Below are 23564 nucleotides of genomic sequence, written 5' to 3'. Positions count from 1 at the left end.
TTCCATTTATAGCTAAAATAGGATGAAGGTGCATTTTAGTAACCTGTCTTACTGTGAACTATGATTTTTCTCTACTCATACTGGAGGAAGTATTACGTTTTAGTAATAAAAACCAGGAAATGCAGTCACTTTCGATATTAGTTTGCTACATTACAATGTTTAAAGATTTGTATGAAACGAAATAATTGCTATTATTTTTCAATTATAGTTTTTTATTTTTTTTAGCCTTGGTGTAGTGAAAAGTGAGAGGGATACCTTCACTTTAGAACTGATGAATACTTGATGTAAAGTTGAGAGATTGCTAATATTTGCCACACATTGGGATTTTCTGCAAAATGTGAGATGTGAGTTGCTGAGAATTGCTAATTGTTGAGTTCCAATATTTTTTGTCGTGGAGGTTCTGTCTACGCAATCCACTTATTGTATATTTTTCTTATGTACATCCGAAAAAAAACTGTTTTCTTATTATCCAGATTTCTTAGTTAACTGCAGTGTGATTAGTAACCTTCTGCCGTTACTAGCCTTTACTTGTATTACACTGGTTGTGTGAGCTTGTAACCTCCTCCTTCCTAATCGGCCTACTGGACTGCGATATAGCTGACCGTGATCGCAGACATTGTTGAAATTTTACAATGTGCAAGGCTACCGTTACTGAAGGAAAATAACACTGGTTAGTTGGAGAAAAGTGTAAACAGGCTCTTCTGTAGGAATAATCTATTCTGTACTTAAGCTAAATGCTCATGATAATTTTGAAATCGGTGGACTAGATTGCAATCGCTCACGAATCACACAGGTGAAGAAAGGGATGAGAACCCCGCGTCGTCTGATCCACGGATTATTGTGGAACAGGCAATAGTTAGAAATGCAGTGTCCTCCGCTTGTCAGCTCCTAACGAATTAGGCGCGCCTACACTGGCGCGATCATAACAACACCCCTCGCACAACAAACACTTCCGCACTCTTTCATGACTCAACCTGCTCTGCCTCCTCACTGCTCTGCTCTACATACACAAAGATAAACAACGGCACAGCTCCTGCCATGTCGTCGTTGCTATCTATACATTTAAATAAAGTTCCCATGGCTACTGTCCAGCAGGTTACATTACATTTACAATCAATTATATAGAGTCAGTAATTAATACACTGTTACACCGACTACGTATTCAATATACATTCCATAATAAATATTACAGATTGAGGACCAGAGGTACAATACAACTTCTCAACGGATATTAAATGGAGAAAAATTTGACTATTGCAGAAGGTATTTTATCTGCATTTTCTGTGTTACAAGCTGACTGGAGTTGGGTAACAGCTTGCTGCAATAAATCACCAACAGCAAGTGCTTCTTTGGAAATTAGGTCACCAGGTTTCGTTCCACATTCATGTTTGTATTAAGTCTCAAACTTTTTCATGTTTGGTAGTACATTCACCTCTTTTACTGTATATTAACGCACGTTACTGTTGTATACATATTCTTGACGGTGATTCTGTTTGATTGTTCACTGTTGACATTTGTTGTAAGCATCTTTCATGTATGACAGAAAATTTACTGAACGCACAATCTGCCACCCATTATAATTCATAACTACACATATCACCCTTTCAGTTCAGAAGGTTATTACTCTACAAAGGTTTCTGTTACGTCTGTCTCTACAATATTTCAGCGCTCTTTATATTTCTGTACTTTAAGAACTAAAATTCTTCTCGATACTGCTCACAAACTTTTGTCGTCTACTATTTCCTAGCCATAAAATCCTAGTTTGCTTCAGTACAGCAATCAGACCTCTAGCCTTGCTGCAATATCATTCTTTATATCTTGTAATCTAAAGGGTGGAAACACACTTCTAAAACAACAACAGTTTTACAAAAGGAAATTTGTCGTCGAATACTGTAATAGGAGATAGGAGAGCAGGAAAGCATATGAGGCTATCCTGTCATACTGGTAGCCATTTCGCTACTCGCCATTTGTGATGGGATTAGCAATTTATGAATGAAAACTCTATTATGTAGCACAAGACACGGCTATAAATTTCGAGCTTCTTTCATTTTCCTTTCCTCGATTTATAAATAAAAGCAGTCGAAACAGTATTCCAAATCTAAGGCAGAAAATAGCGTAAGATCTTTCATTAGGTCATTTATTTTATTAAAAGACTCTACAGCTCATAAATCACTCAGCAGCAAGAATAAGTACCAGTGGTGTTTACAAAATCACTATACTGCCACAGACTGTGTATTGGTCAAACAGGTAAGGCTACTATACAGCAACTAGGCTGATTGAACAGGAACCAAGCTGGAGATTATATAAGTTCTTCTCTACGTTTGGTGAAGGTGTGCTGGAAGAGTACACAGATACCAAATCCACACAGAAGCTCTATATGTAACCAACAAAAGATAAAAACTAAGCCCATTAGAAACACCTGAGGTAAACAAATATTTTGCACAAAATCTCCAGCTGGTTCTGAATGATCAGTTACAGTTCAGCACATCTGAACTACACATGACACAATCAACCAGTAGCATACTTCCAGATCGTTACAATGACATATACAGCTACACAAAATCAAAAGGTAATAGACTTTCGTATTACTTACCTCGCTTACCTCATGAACCTCAAAATATAACAATTTCAGTTCTAATATTTTAATATTGTGAATTTTAATAATGTGCTGTGTTTAATAGTTCCTCTTATATAAACCGATTTTACAAAGTGAAAGAGTTGGTTGCACAGCATAAGTAATTAGTTGTCAGTTAGGCCTCAGCATATGCCAGATTTCGCAATCTACATAATCAAAACCAGTTAGCATAAAATACTGAAATACTGTGTATCTAAATTATAATTTGCATTTAATATTGTCCATAGTGCAAAATGTACTTTATATATTTTTTAAAATATTTGGCTCACAATATAAATTAAGTGAGCTCAGTTTGACAGTTTCTTAACCAACGTCACGACCTCAGAGACTTTAGCATTATAACCATATAACATGTTAAGATTTTAATATTGTGTAGATTAGTTATCTGTTGCTTTCAATGCTGTCCATTGTGTAAAGTGTAATTTATAACTTTAAAAAGGTTTGGTTCACAACATTCCGTGTGCAAGTGGATTGTTTCTTTCCTAATGAAATTGCGGACGTTGGGCAGTTGTTCCCTGAACACGGGGCAATAAGCCAAAGACTAGTTAGTCAAAATTTGACTAGTAAAATGACTAGACTAGAGCAGGTTATTAGTTATTCTACCTTAAATTTACAGTAAGCAATTTATTCTGAAATTTCTTTTAACAGTTACAGATATCTTCTCAGATTAGTTGCAAATAACAACATAATTGTTTTCATACACTCACATCGCTTTTTGGGATAATTACAGTATCACATCAGAGAAGGAATACGAATTTTGCGGATGACTGTGTTGTGTCACAAAATAAAGTCAGAACCTCTGCTACCGTTGAAAATTATTCAAATATTGATGGTGGCGTATGAGATTTCCTATTCATAACACAAAAGTAAGAACCTCATGAATACCACATGCAGGAATGAATGCAGATAAAGATCTATCACACTTTTAAATGAATGCAAGTTTTCCTCTCAGTACTTCTAATTACAAGTTATGTAGTACACTACTGATAATATTGCGAATTCCAAATACGAGAAGAACAGAAATACGCCGTCCTGTAATGATACGATCTCCTGATTTATTCTTTATAAAACTTGAAAATCTGATGATAAGAAAATTGATATGAGCCAATGAAAGTGTGTAGACATATGTCACACGAAATTATAGTTACATATGTAGTAAATCGGATGATGCTGTGGGAATTAGGTTAGGAAATGATACGCTTAAAGTAGTAAATGAGTTTTGCTATTTGGGGAGCAAAACAACTGATGGTCGTCGAAGTAGAGAGGATATAGAATGTAGACTGGCAATGGCAAGAAAAGCGTTTCTAAAGAAGAGAAATTTATTAACATCGAGTATAGATTTAAGTGTCAGGAAGTCGTTTCTGAAAGTATTTGTATGGAGTGTAGCCATGTATGGAAGTGAAACGTGGACGATAAGCAGTTTGGACAAGAAGAGAATAGAAGCTTCCGAAATGTGGTGCTACAGAAGAATGCTGAAGATTAGATGGGTAGATCACATAACTAATGACGAGGTATTGAATAGAATTGAGGAGAAGAGAAATTTGTGGCACAACTTGACTAGAAGAAGGCATCGGCTGGTAGGACATATTTTGAGGGATCAAGGGATCACAAATTTAGTGTTGGAGGGCAGCGTGGAGGTTAGAAATCATACAGGGAGACCGAGAGATGAATATACTGAAGATATTCAGAAGGATGTAGTTTGCAAGAGGTGCCGGGAGATGAAGAAGCTTGCACGGGATAGAGTAGCATGGAGAGCTGCATCAAACCAGTCTCAGGACTGAAGACCACGACAGCAACATATAGAAAATGAAGTTTAATATAAATTTTTTCTCCCTGTTATCTCCATTTACTTCTATCTAAAATAATTGATACTACATTTCTTAATACAAGATCGACATTTAATAGATGGATTTGGATTCAAAAATAATACATCCATTACAAATTGAAAGACGCTTGAAAATATAGTGATAATCTGTTTTTTGTAATCGAAAGTATTATTTGCTATCTTAACTGCATATTTGTATCACTATGAGAGAACTGAATGAGAATGACGCTATAGGTCGTCACGGCCGCCACAATGCTTTTCAGCAATGTCAAATCCAGAGTGAAGAATCCAGATGCGCTGTAGTGGGGTGGACTGCATGCCAGCTGTTCCCCAAACAGCTGCAGCTCTTCCTGAACACCACAGCTAGCAGGCAGCGACAGCATCTGAAGTTTGGTGACCAGCCGCTGTGTATGGTTGGCCTCCCGAATAACCACCTCGCTGCTGTAGCATATGCCGATGATCCTCCAAACCAGCAGGCCAGTCCATAGTGAAATTCTAACTATAGTGTGTGTTCTGTCTCCATACAGACCATTGTTTGAACTGAACAAGTTAAATGTAATTGCGTACATGTACACGACAATACTCATAAGACAGGAGGTTATTACAATCAGATTTTGTATACCATAAGCACTATTTACCATTGTTACAGCTTGGTACAGGAGGCTGTACACTGCCCGTAGCTTTCTCAGAAGCGTGCAACTATTTCGCGTAAGTAGTATTTCGACGCAATTTGACGTATTCTGATGTGGTCTAATTGAAAGTATTTCAGCTTTAGGAACTGTTGGCATTTCATGTACATGGATTTGCCTGATAGTCACATGGGTATCATGTTGTGTATCTTTCTTTACTGAGGAAGATTGTAGTGCCTCAGTAACTCTGACATTGAGGTCGTCTTCTGTACACATGCTAAAGCACTGAAGTAAATACATATTCAGTTGTCCAAACCAACTTCTCACCACCATGTTAAATACAATAAACTGTACTAGTACGACATTCACCACGGAATGCGTGAAAAGAACACGCATTAATGGCACCAAAGCCAATGAGTTTAGATTAATCCAAAGAAACACACTGTATGTAAGGGTCCAATATATAGCTAGTGCGATTGTTGTCCATTTGTGAAGAGATTTGAATTGCCAGTTCTCTGTTCCTACTCGCTGATACATGAATGTTTCTATCGAAACAGTGATGCGACAAAAAGCGTCAACATCTCCTTGTTTCAAAGTGCAGCTATACAGAATGAATATCAAGCATGAACTTGTTGTAAAAGCGGCGCTAAAGAAGAAACAGTAATTTGTAAAACGGTCTGGGGACCAGATTAGGTCAATGAGTCTATGCATTATATCATAAACAGACAAAAGGAAAAACACCAATGCAAGAGAGAAATTGTAAAATTTAGTCTTCTTAGAGACTACTACTCGCATATGCTCTCTATTAACGGAAATAGGAGCACAACCTAACGTTTTACATAGGCACAGGATAATCCGAAATTCACTAAATAACCTGTGGAGTGGGTGCATCTGTGGTGATCGTCAAATTGCAGCCTACCATGTCCGCTCAAACACGCACAAACTGAGACAAAACGCCGATGTATCTTGAGTTTCGAGGGAATATTGATTTATCTGGTGCAGTTATGTCGACAACAAAGGGCTAGATAATAAGTGTGCCAGCGGGAAGAAACCTTTTGTTGTTTCAGACCCATACAACTCACTAAACGTCCACCTAGTTCCGAAGACGTATGAAATTGTGAGAAAGAGATCAGATGGTCAGCTGCGATTTTCCTAATTAGCACCTTTTATTATTATTGTAAGTTTTGGGGAAATTATTGTATGTAATATTCGTGTAATTAATTTTTTCATCGGTACACACAAATAACACACGTTAATTTTATGTGCCCGCCATCGTACTCACTTTGACTTCGCGGATAGCATCATTTGATTGGCATGTATGATTAAATAACTAAAAAAATGTGACGTAATTACTACGTTACAGTTTCAAAACTTATATATTAAGCACTTAACAACAATCTCTCGGGATCCGGCCCTCACTGTCGGCTACCTGCCGTGTCATCGTCTGCATACGGGCCTATGTGGATACGGTGTGAAGAGGCGCGGGGCCGTGCGGTCAGAGCACTGCTATCCTGGCCGTTGTCGACGTTCCAGACCTTGAAGCCTACAGTTCCCACTTAAGGAGCTTCTCAGTTGGCCTCACAAGGTTGAGTTGTCGTCATTCAAGTCCTCGCACAAAGCAAAAATCTCCACCAATATCGCTAACTGAACACGGGTGCTTTACACAAAAGCCAAATGTTCGCTGACCACGCTTTTGCCCTCCTTGGCTGTCTTGCTGGCTGTAGTTCGTTTTTTCAGCGGCAATGTCGAAATTTACGTGGCCTATAGTAGATGAAAATGAGTAATAAAATACAATAAATACAATCTAAGAGAAAAACGGCTTGGAGGGGGGGAGGACATCGTCGTATCACTTTCCGCCACTCCGAACGAAACCATCTGATTCGCCATCTCGAAAGCACTGATAAGTTCATGTCTTCTCGCTGTTTGATATTTTCTGTTCTCTGATCGTGTTCCCCCTTACCCCCCCCCCCCCCCCGCCCGTTCCTTTCCCGGTGGCCAGCGAAACTATAGACGTTCATCCTCTCAGGCTGCTATGTCTTCATTCCGGTTTGTTCCCGTCGTTTTACTATCATTCTCCTTCCTATCCTTTCCTAAGTCGTTCTTTTCTAATTGCCTTTAAGAGAAGAAGTGCGAATATAGTCCTGTAATGTGGGAATTGTTGAAGTCAATACAGATGTAATTTCAGGAATGTCCTACAATCCCCAATGCTATTTACTTTTTGGAAAGAATGTAATACCTGTATACTGCCTGACCTTCCCCTCAGAACAACGTTTCGGTTCGCATTAGAGTAAAGTTCGTCTTCCGGGAATAACACTCTACAAAGGATGATGATGTATGGCGACGTACTTTGTAGAAATGATAAGAGGACTGTAACTGCTGTTCCTATCTCATGGGCAGTTACCCACACAAACTGGTGTTCATCAGTATCATGCACGCGACAGGCTAAACAGAGTGGAGAGTCCGCCTAATGCGTCGCCTAGCAGTTGGGAATTCGTGGCGAGTTTCCTATTGACCACAAGGCCCTCGCACTTTTTGGCTAAAGCAGCCGATAGACATTTTCCCAAATAATTTCCCTACCGACGTCACGATATTTACCTTCCGTATCGTTTGTGGGGTGTTCCGTGATCTGATATTTGCACACTGCTCCGACTATAGCTAGCTGCTTCTCCGGTATTCGCATGCTGTCGTAGCTGTATTCAGTCAAAAAATATTTGATATGCTGGAGGTCATCTGGTGTGTGGTGAACGTCCTCCGGCGCTTCAGCGTTGGGCAGGTATAATTTCGTTGAATAAAAGGGCGGCGACAGTATGCGGTGAATGCTCATAAATTCTGCACGTGGAACTTCCATACACAGTCCGCGCCTTCATGTGAACGTAAGTCCGATGTAGTGGGCCAGCTTCAGTTGGAAGGGACAACGTAATTTGAAATGGAAAATATGGTCGTGGCTAACAGAGTGACCGAAGGCTGCTGGTAATTTCTTTGCTATCGTCAGGGTAGTGGGAATATTCGAGCAATGTAGTTTTCTTTCGAAATAAGGTAAACGTTCACAAAGGCCAGGGATCGGAGGGCATATTGACGTTTATCAAGTAAATATTGGTGATTCACTGGAACCGTGCGTCGAATGTCTCATATGAATTTCCCTCCCATGTACTTCATTACCGTAATCTCCTTTACGTGTCCTTGTACGGGAGCTCCCTGTCCTCCACCGATATTTAGGATTTTGGAATTCATCACATTAAGCTGAGTTTCCGCCGGGTTCCTACACTACTCTACTATGCCCCCTCGCCGTATGTATCTCAGTTGTGGTTCTGACCAGAAGGGCCATGTCACACTAGCAGGCGCCGCAGACGAACTGACGACCCCGTCTCATGACTCCCTGGAGCTGACTGTTCAACGCAGTTAACAGAGGCTCGATGGCTAGACAGAACAGTCCCTCCGACAGTGGACAGCCTTGTCTCACTGAGCTAAAGGTTGTTTACGGGCCCACTGGTCGACCCTTTGTAAGTGTTGTGGACTGTGAGTTTCGCAGAACACGTGCGATAATTGTCACGAAACATTGTGTGAAGTTCGTTGCCTGCATGGTCTTTAGCAAATGCTCGTTGTTTATCCTGTCAAAGTTTTTGTCAAAATCGAGCGTAACCATGGTGTAAGGGTTGTGACTGGACGCCGCGATTATGTCTCGATTATCGCTCGGAATATCGGAATGTGGTCGTCTTTACCTCCACTAATTTGTTCCAAGACCGCGACTGTGCTCATCAGCGGTTTTACCCTCCCGACTGTAAAAATAGCAAACACCTCATGGTCACTGCTTAAGACGTTTAAAGGATAATGATATAGTACCGATTTCCTATTAGCGTTTTAAGAACCGGTATGATTGTTCCATGGCTAAATTTTTGTGGTGTGTATATGTCTGACTCCATCAGTTCCTTTTTATTTTCAGTAATAGGTGACGTTTAAATTTGCTGTAGAATTCCGCTCTATCAGAGCGGCCGTCCATTTCTTCTTCCGCCAGTCAGCAAACTTATGTCCTTCACTTGGTAGATCCTGCAGCGAATTCTCCACAGTAGTTCTTCTATCGCCGCCCGGTCCAGAGGCGTAGCGGCGTAAAGATACAATATGTTTTCAGCACAGCTGCTATCTCTCGCTCTTGCAGCAGTCGTCCGTCCGCCGTTCGTAGTTCGGTGATGAGCTTCCTTTGGCTACCTATCTGCTCTTTAATCACCTGACACGTGGAAGTCGTTCACTTTGAACACATACGCCGGCCGCGGTGGTCTCGCGATTCTAGGCGCGCAGTCTGGAACCGTGCGACTGCTACTGTCGCAGGTTCGAATCCTGCCTCGGGATGGATGTGTGTGATGTCCTTAGGTTAGTTAGGTTTAAGTAGTTCTAAGTTCTAGGGGACTAATGACCACAGCAGTTGAGTCCCATAGTGCTCAAGCCATTTGAACCACTTTTTGAACTTTGAACACCGTCTCGAGGTCGCTCTCTAATCTGACCCCCGTTATCGTGATTATCGACGGCCGAAGCTTCCGGCCGGAATAAGTCTTGGAGGACCTGGCAATAGATGTTCACCGCGCGCTTGTACTATACCATTCTCTCATTGGAGGAGGGGGGGAGGGGGCTTCTTCATCACCGGTTTTGCAGAACTGACCATCAATCTAGCGCTGAGGAATAATGAGGAAGCTTTATTTAGGAAGCTGCTCTTATGGTGTCAAATATTTCAAGACGTTCTGGTTCGTCCAAATACGAGATGTTTAAGTTCCAGTCTCCCCTCCTGCAGTTCGTCCCATGTCTTTGGAGATTGAACGTACAAATGTACGCCCTGTGATCAAAAGAAAAACCGTCGGCCATACCTATGTGCACAAAATTTTCTGATTTAAAGACTCGCGCCACGTAAATGCGGTAAGGTCGGCTAGCTGAGTCGTTCATGACATGTGTGAATCCTGGCTGATAGCCGTTAGTGTGCTCTCGAGTATCAATCAAACTCAGGTACGTATTACAGTTACCAGGTCCTGACAATTTTTGAAAACGATGTGTCTGGTCTTACGGGTAAAGGACGCATTTATTTTCACTCCGGAAGATAATTTGGTCGCAACTGCTGTTAAATAACGGGGCAATTTCTTGTTTGAAAACTTCCATCCGTGTCCGTCTATTGCAGGAGCCTGTTGGTGCATAGGCGTCAATGAATCGTGTGTCCTGCATAATGAGCACAATAATTGGGGCTGTTGCCAGGTACTCCACATCTTTAGCTATTATTCCTTCCTTTGTAAGTATTGCAATCCTAAGGTTTTGTACAGCTCGTGGAGGAATGAAAGCTGCACATCTACAAATCTTGGGGAGATCTACGTGTGTCATTTCTTGTAGTAGAATTCGTCTGACTCGTTGGCGTAAAATATTTCATGTAAAGTGTGGAGATTCAGCAGCTACTTATACTATTGATGTCGACCATTACTATTTTGTACGCTGGCACTGTTATCATTCTTTGAAGGGAGACAGCGTGTTCGTGTCCTTGCCTGTAGTCATTGTTACATTTCTCACACGCAGGCGTGTCGCTACCCCTTTCATGTGACATTTGGTTCCAAGTACTTTCTTTGCGTTCCTTCATTCATGTCTTCACCCGACAGATCACATTCCACATTGCCTGTTCAGTTGCCTGTTTTACTGACTTAGCTAAACACCGTTCCGCCGTTCCGCTACTGCAGGGGTGCCCCTTCAGTGTCGTTTTCTGTGTTTTGTCCACTTCCGTCTGTTGGGTGGGTGCGTTCCCTTTCTATAACAAGTCTGCTAGCTGAGTCGTTCATGATACGTGTGAATCCTGGCTAATATCCGTTTTTGTGCTCTCGAGTATCAATCAAACTCAGGTACGTATTATACACTCCTGGAAATTGAAATAAGAACACCGTGAATTCATTGTCCCAGGAAGTGGAAACTTTATTGACACATTCCTGGGGTCAGATACATCACATGATAACACTGACAGAATCACAGGCACATAGACACAGGCAACAGAGCATGCACAATGTCGGCACTAGTACAGTGTATATCCACCTTTCGCAGCAATGCAGGCTGCTATTCTCCCATGGAGACGATCGTAGAGATGCTGGATGTAGTCCTGTGGAACGGCTTGCCATGCCATTTCCACCTGGCGCCTCAGTTGGACAAGCGTTCGTGCTGGACGTGCAGACCGCGTGAGACGACGCTTCATCCAGTCCCAAACATGCTCAATGGGGGACAGATCCGGAGATCTTGCTGGCCAGGGTAGTTGACTTACACATTCTAGAGCACGTTGGGTGGCACGGGATACATGCGAACGTGCATTGTCCTGTTGGAACAGCAAGTTCCCTTGCCGGTCTATGAATGGTAGAATGATGGGTTTGATGACGGTTTGGATGTACCGTGCACTATTCAGTGTCCCCTCGACGATCACCAGAGGTGTACGGCCAGTGTAGGAGATCGCTCCCCACACCATGATGCCGGGTGTTGGCCCTGTGTGCCTCAGTCGTATGCAGTCCTGATTGTGGCGCTCACCTGCACGGCGCCAAACACCCATACGACCATCATTGGCACCAAGGCAGAAGCGACTCTCATCGCTGAAGACGACACGTCTCCATTCGTCCCTACATTCACGCCTGTAGCGACACCACTGGAGGCGGGCTGCACGATGTTGGGGCGTGAGCGGAAGACGGCCTAACGGTGTGTGGGACCGTAGCACAGCTTCATGGAGACGGTTGCGAATGGTCCTCGCCGATACCCCAGGAGCAACAGTGTCCCTAATTTGCTGGGAAGTGGCGGTGCGGTCCCCTACGGCACTGCGTAGGATCCTACTGTCTTGGCGTGCATCCGTGCGTCGCTGCGGTCCGGTCCCAGGTCGACGGGCACGTGCACCTTCCGCCGACCACTGGCGACAACATCGATGTACTGTGGAGACCTCACGCCCCACGTGTTGAGCAATTCGGCGGTACGTCCACACGGCCTCCCGCATGCCCACTATACGCCCTCGTTCAAAGTCCGACAACTGCACATACGGTTCACGTCCACGTTGTTGCGGCATGCTACCAGTGTTAAAGACTGCGATGGAGATCTGTATGCCACGGCAAACTGGCTGACACTGACGGGGGCGGTGCACAAATGCTGCGCAGCTAGCGCCATTCGACGGCCAACACCGCGGTTCCTGGAGTGTCCGCTGTGCCGTGCCTGTGATCATTGCTTGTACAGCCCTCTCGCAGTGTCCGGAGCAAGTATGGTGGGTCTGACACACCGGTGTCAACGTGTTCTTTTCTCCATTTCCGGGAGTGTAGTTACCAGGTCCTGACAATTTGGGGCCACCGGATGAGGCATCAGATGGATTCCGTCTTGATTGCCGTCCAACGTATCTCCCAGGGCACGAGTGTCCCTCTGCGTTCTTTCAAGCACATCATTGTCCTCTGGTCCGCGGTTGGGGGCTCTATCCGTTGTTTTTTAGTACTTTCGTGGTGAGTGCCGCGGCCTGCCCACGTCATCATCTGGGGGTGTGCTCGGTTCTGGCCACGTGGGGCCGTCCATTTCTAGAAGATCGTATAGTCTGTCACTGCTTCAAGTATCGGAGTAACTGTACGATTCCCAGAAGTTTCCAATGACGTTATGTATGCACATACATGTAGTTTAGTTTTCAGAATTTTTGGGCGCATCATCTCAGTACTACGAAGTAGAACTACGAAGAAGTTTGTTCTTTAGAATCGAGCGAAAATGACTTAAATTTATGTTCAATAGCTATGATATGGCGTTTTTCAGTGTGTTTCATGGCGTCAGTTCACGTGCGATTTTAGTACACCACGTTGCTCCTAGTTTGTTTAGAGAATAATGCCGTACTACAGTTCGATACTTGTATTTTGTTACAGGCGCAAAATACAAAATACCGTGAAGAAAATCTCAGTTGCTTGGTTATAAATATATCTCTCCAAATACTAAACATCCTAAACACAGAGGTCTCATAAACGTGATATCGTTCTTCGGGTTTTTGCGCCGCTGAGGATATTCCAAATATTCTTCACCAGATATCAGAAACGTATTTTCATCAAGAACCTTCAACATTGCGGAACATCTTGTGCAAGCGGCTCATGCACCGAGCCGTCCAGTTAACATTGAGCTACTTCATGCTGAGGTCAAGGGCTTAAAATTAGATATCTTAGAAGAAATGCAGATCTTTAAGCATCTGCAACATGATAGAGACAATATCCTCAATGACCAACTCCTACTAAGAAATAAAAATTTTTTTGATGGTTTTGCGCCGTTACTTCGTTCTTTTCACTCGTAGTTTTGATGATATGGCGAGCGCGGTTGGCCAAGCTGTTCATCTTCTTTTTATCTTTTTATTCTTTTTACGATGTAGGTGGTTTTAGCCCGGTGAACATCTCACGTTTTATCCCTATATCCTTATCTCCACGACGTCTTTAGACTACGTCCCCTCAACCCCCCCCCCCCCTCATTTGACTAACTACTGACTATTCATACAGCTTATATATATATATATATATATATATATATATATATATATATATATATATATATATATATATATATATATGTATATATATTTGTCATAATCAGCAATCATGTATGTTACTCTTCCGAGATACAGTAAGCCTGTGTGCTGATCTTTAGGTTTTATCTTGTATTTAGCTCGTCTCGGGTTATGTCCATTTTAATTTTGGTATACGTTGATCCACGTTTGGGAATATACGGGCTTTCTCGTATTTTTATGCGCATGCGCATTAAGTAACTTCCTATTTTTTGCGCATGTGCATAGATAGCGTGTCTAGCTGGTAAGCGAGCGACCGTTTGGTTGCCGCAGTTTGCGACGGGACACGGCCCATCGAACACATGCTGATGTGAGGTGGAGTGTACACCATTAAGTTAAGTTATTCTTTTGACTTTGTTCACATGTACTTTTATGTGTCACCTTTTTCTTTTATAAATATATAGCTATGCTGAGCTTTTAATTATTGACAAAGGTCTTTATAGACACTTTTGAGTTTATTGTTCTGAAGAAGGTGTAGTTATCTACACCGAAACCTAGGTAAACACTAGGTGTTTTTTCGCAATCGAGGCGGATCTCAGTCCATTAATGTATTTTCATCAGTTACCATACAAACGGACATCGGAAATGCAAGAAGAGACGTAGATGCCATTGAATATATAACACAAGGAAATATTATTGCATTTCAATGGACATGTTAGCCATTTTGCGTTAGCTTATTTACAAGTTAAATACAAGTGTAAGATTTTTTTTAGCTCTCGCGTACAAATGCATACAACTAAATACCGTGCTGCATACTCATGTCTTTTCCCCATCGATTGGCTAGCATGTTTGTCTGACATCAGGCATTGCTGTTTCTTGCTCCTGAGGACCTACGATCTCTACCAAAATGGACATATCAGCGCAAGGGAAACTCTCGAATGGGACAAACCAATAATTCATCTGGAGCGGAACGTGCTTTACAGTCAGGATTTAACGTGGTAAGACCAAGGTCATGGCAGTTACGAGTTGATGTAGAGGTGGACTGTACAGAAGGTCAATAAAAACGTTAGCAAACGGCAATAACGTCAGTAGATAATAGGAAAGAATTAAATTGAGTGGTATCTTACTATTAGTACTGCTTCGTTCGCGCAATGTCCGAGGGAACGATATTGTACAATAACGCTGCTTGACTAGCTGCGCTGTAAATTAAAAACCACGTAACGCCACACTCAGTGAAAATGTTCTTCGCCAATAAAATTAAGTGTAGTCACTGGGAAGCTACTTCAACAGTGAATCAAAACGAATAAATTCCTTTAGAAACCCCTACCCCTCTTCAGACTTCCCCAAATACACGGGGATGATTAATCGGTGTCAGCAACAAAATCCATTCCCCAAGAGTTAACGTTCAGAAAAATTTTAATTTTTGGTCTTTAAATGTGAAACCACAGACCCCCTTTTTCGAATTTGTGTACTTATGAATATGTTTATGTTTGTAAGTATTAACTTTTTAAATATAGTCCAAGTACTAGTCATTTAAAAAATTTGGATTCTTAAGACCTGTCAACCAACAAAGTGAATGGCGGTCTGTAAGAACTGTGAATGACTTTCCACAGAGATATTGTCGAAATTTTCACATGGCCCAAGTCACAGCAAGACATTCTCTTTCTGTAGTTGAGTAGTTTCTTTCGGCTTAGAAGCAAAGCCTATAGCCTTCTCATTTCCATCCGAAATTTGCATCAGAACTGCGCCCATCCCATACCTGCTGACATCTGTGTGTAGTTCCGTAGGTGCTCTCTCATCATACAGACCAAGTACAGGGTCAGTCGTCAGAGCTTTTCGCAGCACATCAAAAGAATCTTGTTGAGCATCACCACAGATAAATTTAGCATCAGCTTTTAACAACTCTTGGAGTGGCCTGGCTTTGATACTAAGGTCTCTGATGATTCAAATAGCTCTGAGCACTATGGGACTTAACATCTGAGGTCACCAGTCCCCTAGAAATTAGAACTACTTAAATCTCACTAACCTAAGGACATCACACACATCCATGCCCGAGGCAGAATTCGAACGTGCGAACGCAGCTGTTGCACAGTGCCAGACTGAAGCGCCTAGAACCGCTCTTCCATACCGGGTTAGGTGTCTAAAAATTTAGATACCTGGAACAATATAAGTACCTAGCTATGACCGACGCCTTAGAAATCTTCTTAAAGAAGTAGAAATTTCAAAAGGGAGCACAATGCTCCCCTTAGAGTTCTTTGGACGTTATACGTTAAACAATTGTTGGACGTTAAAATTTGTGTTAGAGTTCATCTTTAGCTTGATGTCCAACTTTTGTGTAACATTCATGTAAGTTTGGTTGTTTTATTGCCATTTCGAATTTAATATATCTTTGTTCCAAGATAAATTATCTTCCTTTCGAATTTAATTAATTTATCTTCGTTTCTTGTTTGTTGGTCGATTTTGGTGTTAATTTTTCAGGTGGTAAACAGTTACCACCAGGAAATCGTTATAGAAAAGTTAAAATAGCTGACTTTTTATTAGCGCTTAAGAGGAACGATTCGGTCCCCTTCAAATTTTCATAAATTTTTTGATGTTTTACTCTATCGTGATCTCGAATTGTGAATGAACTACCTTAATCTCTTTCTTCATTGTAACAAAAATATGTAAGTTAGCACCCTATTGTGTAGGAGTCTGGAAATACCTTCACATTTTGCTATATCTTCCAAATCTGGTAGATCCAAAATAGTGCTACCTAAAGAACCATAACACTTTAAATCCATCTTGTGCAGATATTGTCGATATCTGTTTCGATTTCTACGCTAGAATCCGAAACTTTTTTTTATCCATATTATATACATTACATTACATTAAATTATATAAACCACATATCCCATTACGACCCATTGTTAATTCTAGAAACACACCTGCCTCCAAAGTCTACCAATTACTGAATGAAATTCTGAAGTAGTACTATACATTTGATAAATCATACTCAGTTAAGAACACAAATGAAGTATCAACTGAAACTAAGAACATAAGTACTCTGGCAGGTGCTAGGATTGCCTCTTTTGATGTAACTAACCTGTTTACAAATGTACCAACTGAAGAAACAAAAGACATAATAATTGAAAACTTAATAATACATAAAACATTGTCAACTGCTGAAATATTAGAAGTCAAGGACATGTTACAGCTAATATTGTCTCACAATTACTTTATATTTAATGGTATAGTTTACCAACAGAATGAGGGCCCTGCCATGGGCAGTAGCATTTCAAGTTTTCTGGCAGACATATTTCTCAATCATTTTGAAAGTAAGTTCTTTAATGAAGACAATAGACTCAAAACTGAAATAGTATACTACTGGAGATATGTTGATGACACCTTGCTGCTATTTGGTGGAACAAAAGATAAGCTCGAAGAACTACTAGCAGTATTCAATTCTTTCCACAAAAAACATAAAATATACAATAGAACATGAGGTCAAAAAGGGCATAAACTTCCTGGATCTTAAAATCACCAACCACCAACAAAATCACAAGTTCAGCATTCACATAAAACGCACATACACAGACATAACACTGGTCAACTCATCATACCATCCCACCACACAGAAACATTCTCCATTTAAGTCCATGCTACACAGAGTACATTCCCTTGAGTTAGAAGAAAACACTGCCAATTATGAGATACAATAAAGAAAATTGCCATAAGCAATGGCTACACAGCCAAAACAATTGACAATATAAGCAAACAAATACACAAAAGTAAGACAACGAATGGACACACTTTGAAAGAAGAGAAAATATTTGCCAGTATCCCGTACTTGGGCCCCATATCACAACAAATCGCAACCTTGTCAGAATAACAAGTGTAACAGTTGCATTCTCAACCAATAATAAGTTAGGAAAAATACTCATCCATAACGTAATGTCAAATAAACAAACATTCAACAACATCGGATTGTTCAAAGTATCATGCCCCAGTTGTCCTGCCTACTATGTAGGGAAAACAGGCAGAAACTTCAAGACCCGTTTTCATAAACATGTAAGTGCTTTCAAGCTCAAGAATTTCGAAAAATCTGTCATTGCACAACTTAACATGTCATCAACAGTCTCGAAAACAATATGGTAATACTACATAACAAACCCAATGCTAAGACCCAAAGTCTGTTAGAACAACTGGAGATAAACTTCCACACAATCGGAATCTATGTAAAATGAACAAACAGCTTTCGCAAGCCATAGTTATTTCAGTAATCTTAAAGGCCTTTTCGAAAGTTCTTCCTTGCATATGTCAATTGTTTATAGTTATATCTTTAGCACTACGTATAAATCCATATTTGACAACACCAGGTAAAAACAGAACATTTGTGCAGAGTTTATAAACATGTGTGTGCAAATGTACGTCCTGAATGAAGTGACATGTGATTAAATCAAGGAGAAAAGAATGTTTGCCGGTACTGAAACGTTGAAAATGTTGTCCTTGGATTACGTGGTAAGTTGACACTATTCGGTGTTAAACATACTAAATTCATAAGCTAACATCAAACCTTTTCGTCACAGGAGTATGCATTTCCCCCCATTCAGGAGAGGAAATAAAACATGTATTGAAACAAAGTACACCTGATGATGGATCCAAAGGGTCTAAAATGCATCGTGTAATTAATAAAACACGAAAAAGTTATGTCTGAAGGCGTTGTTTAATTCATAGCTCCAATATTAAAAAGTGCTTGTCTGTCAACTGAGCCATATGCCTTTTTAAAGTTAACAAACGTGCAAACTGTTGGGCTGTTTCTGACTGATTTCTGTCTTAAAACAGTCTTTAAATTGAAATTTTTTTCTGCGCTGGATCTACTGGGGCGAAAGCTACCTTGATATTCACCAATTTTCTTTTCCAGTTGCTCTTGTGCTCTTTGATGAAGATAGGTTGATAGAAGTTCGTATGAGAGCTGAAGTAGGTATATGCCTCGGTAATTACACTAAGTGATCAAAAGTATCCGGACACCCCCAAAAATATACATTTTTCATATTAGCTGCTTTGTGCTCCCACTTACTGCCAGGTACTGCATATCAGCTACTTCAGTAGTCATTAGACATCGTGAGAGAGCAGACTGGGGCGCTCTGCAGAGCGTGGTCAGGTGATTGGACGTCACTTGTATCATACGTCTGTAGGCGAGATTTACACTCTCTTAAACATCCCTAAGTCCAATGTTTCCGGTGTGATAGTGAAGAAAAACGTGAAGGGACACGTACCACGTACAGCACAAAATGGTACAGGCCGACCTCGTCTGTTGACTGACAGACACCGCCAGCAGTGGAAGAGGGTCGTAATGTGTAATGAGCAAACATCTATCCAGACCATCACGTAGTAATTCCAAATTCCCTCAGGATTCACACAAATACTATAAATTTCAGGCGGTAGGTGAGAAAACTTGGATCGCATGGTCGAGCGGCTGCTGGTAAGCCACAAATGTTGAAGGTAAATGCCAAACGACGCCTCGCTTGGTGTAAGGAGCGTAAACATTGGACGACTGAACGTTTGAAAAACGTTGTGTGGAGTTACGAATCACGGTACAGAATGTGGCGATCCGATGGCAGGGTGTGGATATGACGAATGCCAGGTGAACGTCATCTGCCAGCGAGTGTAGTGCCAACAGTAAAATTCAGAGGCGGTAGTGCTATGGTGTGGTCGTGTTTTTAATGGAGGGGCTTGCTCCCCTTGTTGTTTCGCGTACCATTATCACAGCACAGGCCTACAATGATGTTTTAAGTATCTTCTAGCTTCCCACAGTTGAAGATCAATTCGGAGATGGCGACTGCATCTTTCAACAACATCGAGCACCTTTTCATAATGCACGGCCTGTGGCGGAGTGGTTACACGACAGTAACATCCCTGTAATGGACTGGCCTGCACAGAGTCCTCACCTACCCATTTGGGATGTTTTGGAACGCCGGCATCGTGCCAGGTCTCACTGACTGACACCCATACCTCTCCTCAGTTCAGCACTGCGTGAAGAATGGGCTTTCATTCCCCAAGATACCTTCCAGAACCTTATTGAACGTGTGCCTGCGACAGCGGAAGCTGTCATGAAGACTATGGGTGGAACAACACCATATTGAGTCCTGCATTAATGATAGAGGGCGCCACGAACTTTTAAGCCATTTCCATCCAAGTGTCCGGATACTTTCGATCACATTGTGTATTTAGATAAGAAACAATATAAAGAATACAGGACATAAACAAGCGCAATACGCTTAACGAAAGACAAAAATGTTGGTTTTTTCCCCTACTTCACTGATTTGAACAAACATTTCGACAACTAGTTAATGTGCTCACTTTGTGGTTTGACCACCTCTGTCAGCAGCAAAGGCTTGACAACGTTAGTGTATGCTGTGAATGATGTCATCAATCCCATATTGAGGCAATACCGCACATTCTTCACGCAGAGCTGCTCGCAAGTCTTGGATAGTGGTTGTTGAATGGTGACGTGGTGAGAACTGTCCCCCAATTGGACCCCAGCCAAGCTCTATGTGATTCAAATTGGAAGAACGAGCAGATCTCACCATGCGTGCAATGTCATTACCAAGAAAACGTCAACCATCCGTGATACATTAAGTCGAGCATTATCATCCGTTAATACGAAATCTGGGCCCACAGTAACTCGCAGTAACTACACATGAGGTCCAAAGATCTCGTCACAATAACTGACAGCAACAAAACCTTGCCCATTCACTCGTGCAATTTCGTGATGATGTGTTCGAGTGGTCAACATAATCCCTGCTCACATCATTAGCGATTTTCCTCAATATCGGTATCTTTACACAATGGTCGGGTACTGAAATCATGTTCTGCGTTCCCTCCAGATGCTAATGCGTGGAGAATCACTCTCCAGACCAAATCGGCTCTCATCTGTAAAGAGAACGATGGACCACTCTTCGACCGTCCAGGTGGTGTGCGAATGACTCCACTCTAGACGTTCCCTTCTGCGAAGACGCTTCAGAGGTAAACATACAACAGGTTTCCGACAAGAGACGCCTCTCTGCAGAAGCCTTCGGTTCACAGTTTACCTCGATTCAACACGTCCCACTGGATTCTGGGAGGTCAGATGCCAGTTGCCGTGCACTACTAGGGCGATACCGTCGTGCTCTTACAGCCAAATAATGGTCCTCTCTGTCTGATGTCACACGTGGCCGGCTTTGGCCTGATTTTCGGAATACAGTTTCGGTCTCTATAAACATCCTATAGAAACAACAGAACGATTCACATGAAGCCATCGGCTCACATCAATTTGCGACTGTTCTGCTTCCATTCTTCCTATGGTAATACACCGCAGAGAGCCTGGTAGGAATCTCCTCTGTGCCATACTACAACCCTCTGTGACTGGGTACACAGCGACTGTGGACTACACGGCAAACTCTACCCCGTTTGATAGTGCCCTGACATCATGGTTGGTGTGGTAATCCGTCGACCGGAACATCTTCAGTGCGGGGAAGCGATCGTACGGACATCTCTTGACAGTTTGTATGATTATACCGCGAATTAGACACAGGGCGGGGAAATACCGGTTTATTGGTTTCATTTTGGACACCAGTGTAACTTAAAAGTTCAAATATCCATTGGCAAATCAGGTAAAAATTGCTCTCGGAGGTCAAGCCGACGTAGAAGAATCCATGTCACAATTAGATCGAGATGATGAGACGAATGGTCACGTCTCATCGTAGTTACCTGAATATATGCATAAAAATCCCGAAACGGTATATAACATTTCTGCTCCTCAACACCAAATTAAAACGTTCCACTTCAATTTGTTTGCACTTATAGCGATCCCAGCTTCCTCAACCAAATTAAAACGTTGCATTAGGAGGTGTCTGCTTCGTGCAAAAGGTCTTGAGTTCATATTGACGACAACAAGTAATTCTTCATTACAGACGTTTATTTACAAACAGAGCTGACAGACTTCACAGACTCAACAACTGACTCTCCGAGCTAACCGCACTGCATATCCGAACTGGCAACTGACAACTCCTAGGTGTATCAATATCTTTCCAAACAATGAGAGTCTTTGACAATGTTTTGTTTACAATACGATAGCAATTCACGACTTAAAACTAAATTAGACATTATAGAATTTTAGTACAGATTAAAGTAAGTAAAAGGATCAGTACATATAAATTCTTACAAGCATAATTTCCAAATAGATTTTATAACATTTTTCTACCAGCTTCTGGATAACCTTCACCAGATTTGTACTGATGTTTCTAGAAATATCTTGACATTTGATTCTGGATATTTCTTGAGTGATTTAGAACAACTATTTATACGTAAAATGATTTAAATCGTGTTTCAAAACGTAAATAAATCTTTTTAGCAATATTTCTTGATACAAATCGTCTTTCGAAATTAGGTTATGAAACAGTTTTCACAAGTTTTCGTATTTTTGCGATCATAATATAGAATTTCTCCATAGAAAGTTCCAGAAGTGTGCATTAAACGTTCATTTACAGACTTTCTCTTTAGCTGGTGAGTTTTTAAAAGTATCTTGTCCATATTATACGAAACAATTTAGCTCAAAACTTATAATTTATACAATTAATCAGAGCTACAGCAAACAGTGAGTCTTTCTTTTACAAAATGAAATATAATTACAAAATTGAATGAAAATAGGTTACTAACACTAATATATATTTACATTAATTCTATTTTTGTTCTTTCTGTGCAAAATGTTCTAATATTGACACAGTACAATATTTAAACATCACCAAAGTTTCAAAGTTTCCCTTTACATTTTGCATATCTGTATCGACATCCCCTAAAAGTCTACAGTATCGAATACTTCAGTATGTCCCAATATGTCCTGTAATGTTACAGGTAGGACCCGCCACTGTGTGGACTAGATCCCGGGACGCCTTTCCCGAGGATGATACTGGAGGAGGGAGATCGGGAAAGAGATAAGATCGGGAAAGAGATACGAAATTCGATGCTCTTGAAGCCGAACAGGAACGAAGTAAGAGGAAAAATTTGCTAATCTTGCTGAGGAAAATAACAAATTCTTTAAAACTGGCTTGCCACAGGGGAATGTGATGGGACCATTGCTTTTCACAGTATATATAAATGACCTAGTAGATAGAGTCGGAAGTTCCATGCGGCTTATCGCGGATGATGCTGTAGTATACAGATAAATTGCAGCATTAGGAAATTGCAGCGAAATGCAGGAAAATCTGCAGCGGATAGACAAATGTAATGTATTGCGAATACATAGAAATAAGAATCCCTTATTGTATGATTATATGATAGCGGAACAAACACTGGTAGTAGTTACTTCTGTAAAAATCTAGGAATATGTGTAAAGAACGATTTGAAGTGGAATGATCATATAAAATTAATTGTCGGTAAGGCGGTTCCTTAGAATATGTAGTCAATCAAGAAAGGAAGTTACAAAACACTCGTTCCACCTATACTTGAGTATTGCTCGTCAGTGTAGGATCCGTACCAGGTCGGGCTGACACAGGAAATAGAGAAGATCCAAAGAAGAGCGGCGCGTTTCGTCACAGGGTTATTTGGTAAGCGTGATAGCGTTACGGACATGTTTAGCAAACTCAAGTGGCAGACTCTGAAAGAGAGGCGCTTTGCATCGCGGTGTAGCTTGATGTCCAGGTTTCGAGAGGGTGCGTTAGTGGAGGAGGTATCGAATATATTGCTTCACCCTAGTTATACCCGCCGAGGAGATCACGAATGTAAAATTAGAGAGATTCGAGCGCGCACCGAGGCTTTCCAGCAGTCGCTCTTCCCGTGAACCATACGCGACTGGAACAGGAAAAGGAGGTAATGACAGTGGCACGTAAAGTGCCCTCCGCCACACACACCGTTGGGTGGCTTGTGGAGTATAAATGTAGATGTAGAGGTAGATTAATCGAGATACAAAACAAGCCGCTCTAGAAGCCGAGCCTTAAAAGAAACAAGAAGAAAGAGATAATG

The 23564-nt window shown here is 41.4% G+C and overlaps 1 protein-coding gene across 1 annotated transcript; it reads right to left on the bottom strand.

The window, feature by feature from the left end:
- Positions 1-4636: 4636 nt before the first annotated feature.
- Positions 4637-5626, bottom strand: LOC126267708 (putative gustatory receptor 28b). The gene has a single exon (XM_049973011.1). It carries the CDS (start codon positions 5624-5626, stop codon positions 4637-4639), a length of 990 nt encoding a protein of 329 aa, XP_049828968.1.
- Positions 5627-23564: the final 17938 nt, after the last annotated feature.

This window comes from Schistocerca gregaria, chromosome 4 (genome assembly GCF_023897955.1).
Source record: "Schistocerca gregaria isolate iqSchGreg1 chromosome 4, iqSchGreg1.2, whole genome shotgun sequence".
NCBI lineage: Eukaryota > Metazoa > Arthropoda > Insecta > Orthoptera > Acrididae > Schistocerca > Schistocerca gregaria.
The sequence above is the reverse complement of the archived record's forward strand: the minus strand, read 5'-3'. Positions and strand labels throughout refer to the sequence as shown.

Bases quoted from the DNA above. Each gene is read 5' to 3' on its own strand.
- LOC126267708 (XM_049973011.1), bottom strand. From the start codon at position 5,626: ATGTATCAGCGAGTAGGAACAGAGAACTGGCAATTCAAATCTCTTCAC.